At 43.8% G+C, this 5,306-nt stretch overlaps 1 protein-coding gene across 1 annotated transcript; it reads left to right on the plus strand.

The window, feature by feature from the left end:
* Positions 1-309: 309 nt before the first annotated feature.
* On the plus strand, positions 310-4,447 carry PLAC9 (placenta associated 9). The gene is made up of 4 exons (XM_009641862.1): positions 310-413; positions 2,581-2,615; positions 3,465-3,568; positions 4,295-4,447. The coding sequence occupies exons 1-4, from the start codon at positions 310-312 to the stop codon at positions 4,445-4,447; spliced, it is 396 nt and encodes a 131-aa protein (XP_009640157.1).
* The last annotated feature ends 859 nt before the right edge of the window (positions 4,448-5,306 follow it).

A 5,306-nucleotide genomic window follows, 5' to 3' on the forward strand; every position in this document is an offset into this window, starting at 1 on the left:
GCGCTCATAAGCAACATGTGATTCTCTTTGAGCACACCGAAGTTACTGCTTCAGCTGAATTGTCTGACCATCGTGACCCAGAACCGTGCCATATTTACAAGGGACTGGATGTGTCCTGTGAACAGCCCATCCCAGAGATAACGGCTGTGGGTTAAAAGCTAAAGCCAGACAATAAAATAACCATCAGGGCTTTTAGCAGCCAAAGCCTCAAGCCAAGGCTCAGAAAACAGAAGAAAACGACACTGACCAGAGAGCGCTGGCTGCCCAGCCAGCAGCAGCGACCGCCCACCTGAAGTACCCTGTTCCAGCATGGTGGTGAAGGGGCAATCCCAAGTGCCAGAGCACCTCTGCTCAGGTGCGAGAGTTGCTAACCAGACAGACACACAGGCCCTGGCCGAGAAGGTGTCTCCTGGGTCAGCCCTCAGCCAACTCCATGCTGTGAGGCCTGGGCACTAGACATGCTTTGGTTTCTACTAACTCTATCACTCGCTAACAACAGCTATCAGGTGCTTCCTGAGACACTTAGCCTTGGACTATGTGTCAAATTTTTTAGGCACTGCACTAGTTCTGTGGTTCTGGGTAACACCTTACAGTCCCATCAGAGTAGGACAAGACACTTCCTCCTCCTTCAGTAAGCCCATTAGTTGATAACACAGTGATGTGCTCCGAGTGCCCGAAAGCTGTCTGTCTGCACGCCAGAAGAGAGGAGCCAATCACCCCAAGGAACCAAGCACTACCAAGTCCTGCATTTCACAGCAACCCCTTTACCTCTTTCTCTAGACGTGCACATGCACACAAAGCTGTGCAGGGTTTTGGTAACCTCACAGTAAGATGCAACACCCTTACGTTGGCTATACATACCTATCATGGCACACCCTGCTCTGAACAAATGACAGTCATCCATCGTGTCTAATCTCCCCATCTACGTGCACCTGCCTAGAGCAGCAGTCAGCACAATGCTGAGGTTTGTGCTGAACAGAATCCTCTTTTACATAGAAGGGCTAAGCTAAAGGAATTATTAAAGTGGCATTTTGGGTAAGATCTTACACAATTTCTGCTTCAAAAAGTCACTTTGCAGATTTAAGGTCCTGTATCACGAAAAAGGAGCCTTGCACCGTGCCAACAGGCATGCCCACCATGCCATTAGGCAGTTTGGAAAGGCCAGAGAGTCTCTGGGTCGAAGTCTGATTCGGGTAGGACAGACAGCTACTCCTGCTTCCCCTACAGCAGAGCTCTGGGCTTTCTTTAATGGACCAGCATGATATAAGATGTATGATTAGAGAAAGAGAAGTGGCCAACACTAACTTGAGCCATCCAACGTTAACCCTCTTGCATTTCCATTTCTAGGGAATGGACAAAACTAAACAAGCCTGGCATGTAACTTAAGGGTGGCCAAAAGCTCCTTTAACAACTGCATACCACTGGTGCTGGCCTTCACCCAAACTTTCCATCCACCTTGTGATTCAGTCATCTACATCTAGGTTAATACAATGAAAAATAACCTCCTGGGGGATTCTTAAATTCTTCCATTTGCTCTTAGTCCACCTAATGATTTCTGCTGCCTCTTTTCACAGTTGACTTGTAGTTTGATCTGGGAGTGTTCCCAGCAGCCAACGACTGATCTGCAGTTACCTTATCACCGTGCCTTCTGCTTGCCCTTGGTCCTCTCTCCAACACGATGGGTGGCAGTTCAGTGTACAACTGAATTGGGCCATCAGGCTCAATGCTGAGAGCTAAAGCTGGGAATATTGGAAAGGTGGAAATTTTATTAATCTCTGACAGTACAATGGAGATTACCTTGCTATTATCCTACTATTAGGAAAGCCAAGGTTTGTAGACAAAGACCAGCCACTGCTTTGTAACCACCTGACAAAGAATTTGAGTATTTCCATATTTCCAGCCATACTGGAAAAAACATGTAAATAAACAAAAATTTTGAGAAGTAGCATGGTTCACTTGACCACTAAGTTACAAGGTAACAACACTCCCAAAACACCACCAGCAGCAACAAAGGGGGGAAAAGGGGCAACTGCAAAGCAGCTAGTGTCTCAGTACCTGCCGTATTTCAGCAGTCTTCTGTAAACAGGTAGATTAATTCTTAGGGATTCTGTCCTAACAGCACCACCTCCTGGTGAACGCACCAAAAAACCCCAAATCAAAATCTTGTTAAAAATAAACCACCAAAAATTCTCTCTTAAGCTCTGCCAAACCAATTTCTAAATAACACCTAGTACATTAGAACCCATTTTAATCCTCTCCTTCTCCCTGCCCTTCAGTTTTAAGGATACCATTCCAACTCAGACCACATCTCTCATCCTGTCATGCTGCAATGGCTACAGTCCTTACTGACATGTGTTTGCCATCATCCGATACCTACAATCCAGAAATCTTGGCACAGACTTGCGATGAAGCACTGCAGCAGTTCCAAATCACTGCTCTTGCACAACAGCGCTGAAGACAGAACTAGTTGCTCTTAAACATTTCTTACTGCTCATTATAACACAACCTCACAGTTTCCTCTCTGTCTCTGTCACAATCAAACAACAACCGAGTGAGTTACTGCTGCTTTCTCGTTATCAGAGTGTCTTCAGGCCTCAAACAAGAACAAGACCTAACTTTACATGGAGCAAGATATGTTATCACTTTAAGTGGGGTTTAAAATACTCTGTTACAGTTCCATGCACGCATATTAAAATCTAAACATTACTGAATGTTGCACAATAGTTATGGAAAGGAAATTGGCTCTGTTAAAGCATGGATGCCAGCAGGTACTGACCTTTCAGGGAGCAGAGCCAGCAGAATGAAACTTCCAAAGAGCAAGAGCTCATGAGTACTGAGCGGTAAATACAGGTAAGTGACAGAGATAAGTGACTTTAAATTTAGCACCATATGCGAGACACTTGGTCAGCAAATGGCATCAGCTGTACACACTTTTATTGTTTCCCTTCTCATTGCAAAATCAGACTATTACGGACAAGCTTCTGGCACAGCGGAATCACCAGCTTGTATCCGTATTCAGGGCGTAAGTGGGCAAACTTTGCTGCTCTTCAAAGCTTTAATGTCCAGCTGCTTCCGAAGAAAGTCTAAGAGGAACTGACGTGCAAGGCAGATCTTCCCAACGCTTCAGTTTTGTACTTGTAGAGAAGAGTTACAGTCTATAAACTTAGCCTACACAGGTAGGAAAAAACATATTGTGTAAAACAAATGCACAAAAAAACCAAAAAGGTACTCCTGGCAAGGGAGAACACCTTGTTCCAATCAACCGCAACAATCTGTACAGCCAAGGAGATGTTCACAGCACTGGGGTACAGCTGTAGTTATAAAGAGAGAGGCTCAATTTCTACCTGGGACTCCTACGTTGGTTTCATAAACAATGCTGTTTAGTGTGCAAAATGCCACTTCAGAAATCAGAAAGGAAGGACTGCTATTAAAAACCTCCTGCTAATTAACTGTGGCTGTTTTTCCAGCTGCTGCAGACCCTGTCAGTGTGTTACCTGGAAGCCTGGGAAGAGGACACTGGTGTAACGAACACGATACGATCCACGAACGCTTAGATATTATTGAAGAGGTAAGAGCTGTTGCGCTGGCTCCTGGACCTTACCAGACCTCTGCCCCATCCTTTTCACCAAAGAAAGAAAGAAAAATGATGTTTCTAGACACTGTCCCTTCTTGATTTTATTCTATTCAAGGTCTGACTATTTTTTTTCAGACGTCATGGTTTGTAACTATCCGTAAAGCCATTACCACCAGAGACATGTGAGTCTAGGAAAACTGCAGAGTTTTAATGTTTTTCCCTGGTGTCTTAAGCACTCACAAGATACGTGTCCAGTGCTAACTATTCCCAGCTGGGCAGCTGCCGAACTGCACACGGTCTGTTCTCAAATGCCAACGTTACCTCTCTCCTGCTCTCGTCCCAGCCCTCTTCTTTCCACCCCATCAGCTCCTCTCATCTTCTGTGCAGCTTCTTTTCTTGGATGTGATGGTGGCTCAGAAATGAGAGAGAATTAAAAGCAAGTGAATGCAAAGCTCCCTCCAAGAAGTCAAATGATGGGTGATCCTTTATACAGAGGTGCTGTAATCTAACTCTTGCAAACAAAATTTTAATACTTCATGCCACTAGAGGCCAGCATAACCCAAGGAATATTTAAATCTGCAATGCACAATATAAATTAAATCAGCTGTTAGCATTATGGGACGTTAAATTTGCACTTCTGCTAACATATTTGGTACAACTCCTTCCACTTGACTCTTACGACTACCCCCTTTCTCCATCTGTCTCCCTTGTTTTCATTAGAAGGTAATAAAAACAGTGGAGCATCTAGAATCAGAGGTCAAATCACTCCTCAACATCATCAGTGAGACAACATCAAATATCCCCATCGCTCCGGGAACCCCACTTATAGACATTTTTGATGGTAAGTACTTAGTGGGATATAACCCAAATTGAAAACAGTGTTGCACATGTCATTACCAAATATGTCATCTTTTCTCCTCCCAAGATCTGAAATAATTCCTTTGTTCAGTTCCGTGCAGCTAAGGCCTCAGCTGAAATACTGGGTCCAGTTTTGAACACCAGGTTTCAACAACCACTAAAGAGGGAGGGGGAGAAAAGGGAAAAAACCTCCACCAAAACCCCAAAAATGCAGCCAAGGAGTTAGATACATGAGCTACACAGAAAGGTTGTTAAATTGGGGATGTTCAGTCTAAAGAATATCAAAGTAGCCCACCAGAATGAGTAAGGTTGCCACAAAGATGAAGGCTGTGTTTTCTTCCCCATCACAAAAATGAGTAAAACAAGACATAACGCAGCAAGAAAGACTCAAGCAAAACACAACGCAAAGCTTTCTTACGCAGACAGTGGAGCACAGAAATGATATGACTGCAGTTTATCCAGCACTGGAAATGTTAAACAAGTACCACGCCTCAGAACAGCAGGATGGACTAAGCAATCTCAAGGTCCCTTTCAGTTTTAAGATCCTGTGATTCTTTAGTTTCACGTGTGACAAATGAAACAAAGGAGGGCAAGAAAGTACAAAAATAAGTTACTGGAAGTATTACCATTTTGATATCTTAAATCCAATTTTGACACGCAAGCCCCTCACACAAAACATGCTCCTGAATAAACATTTTTGGAATAAATTAAACCACAACAGAAATTATTTGGATGAGACCACCTGTTCTGCACAGCTTCTTATAACACTCTGTCCTCTTCATTCTCTGCCCAAATATCAACAGTGCATTTAACAAGGTGAGAGATACTCCTGGTGGAAAATAAACCTCTTGTGGAAAGGTATGAGCATCCACAG

Source organism: Egretta garzetta, unplaced genomic scaffold (genome assembly GCF_000687185.1).
Source record: "Egretta garzetta isolate BGI_Z169 unplaced genomic scaffold, ASM68718v1 scaffold56, whole genome shotgun sequence".
In the NCBI taxonomy this organism is placed as follows: Eukaryota; Metazoa; Chordata; class Aves; order Pelecaniformes; family Ardeidae; genus Egretta; species Egretta garzetta.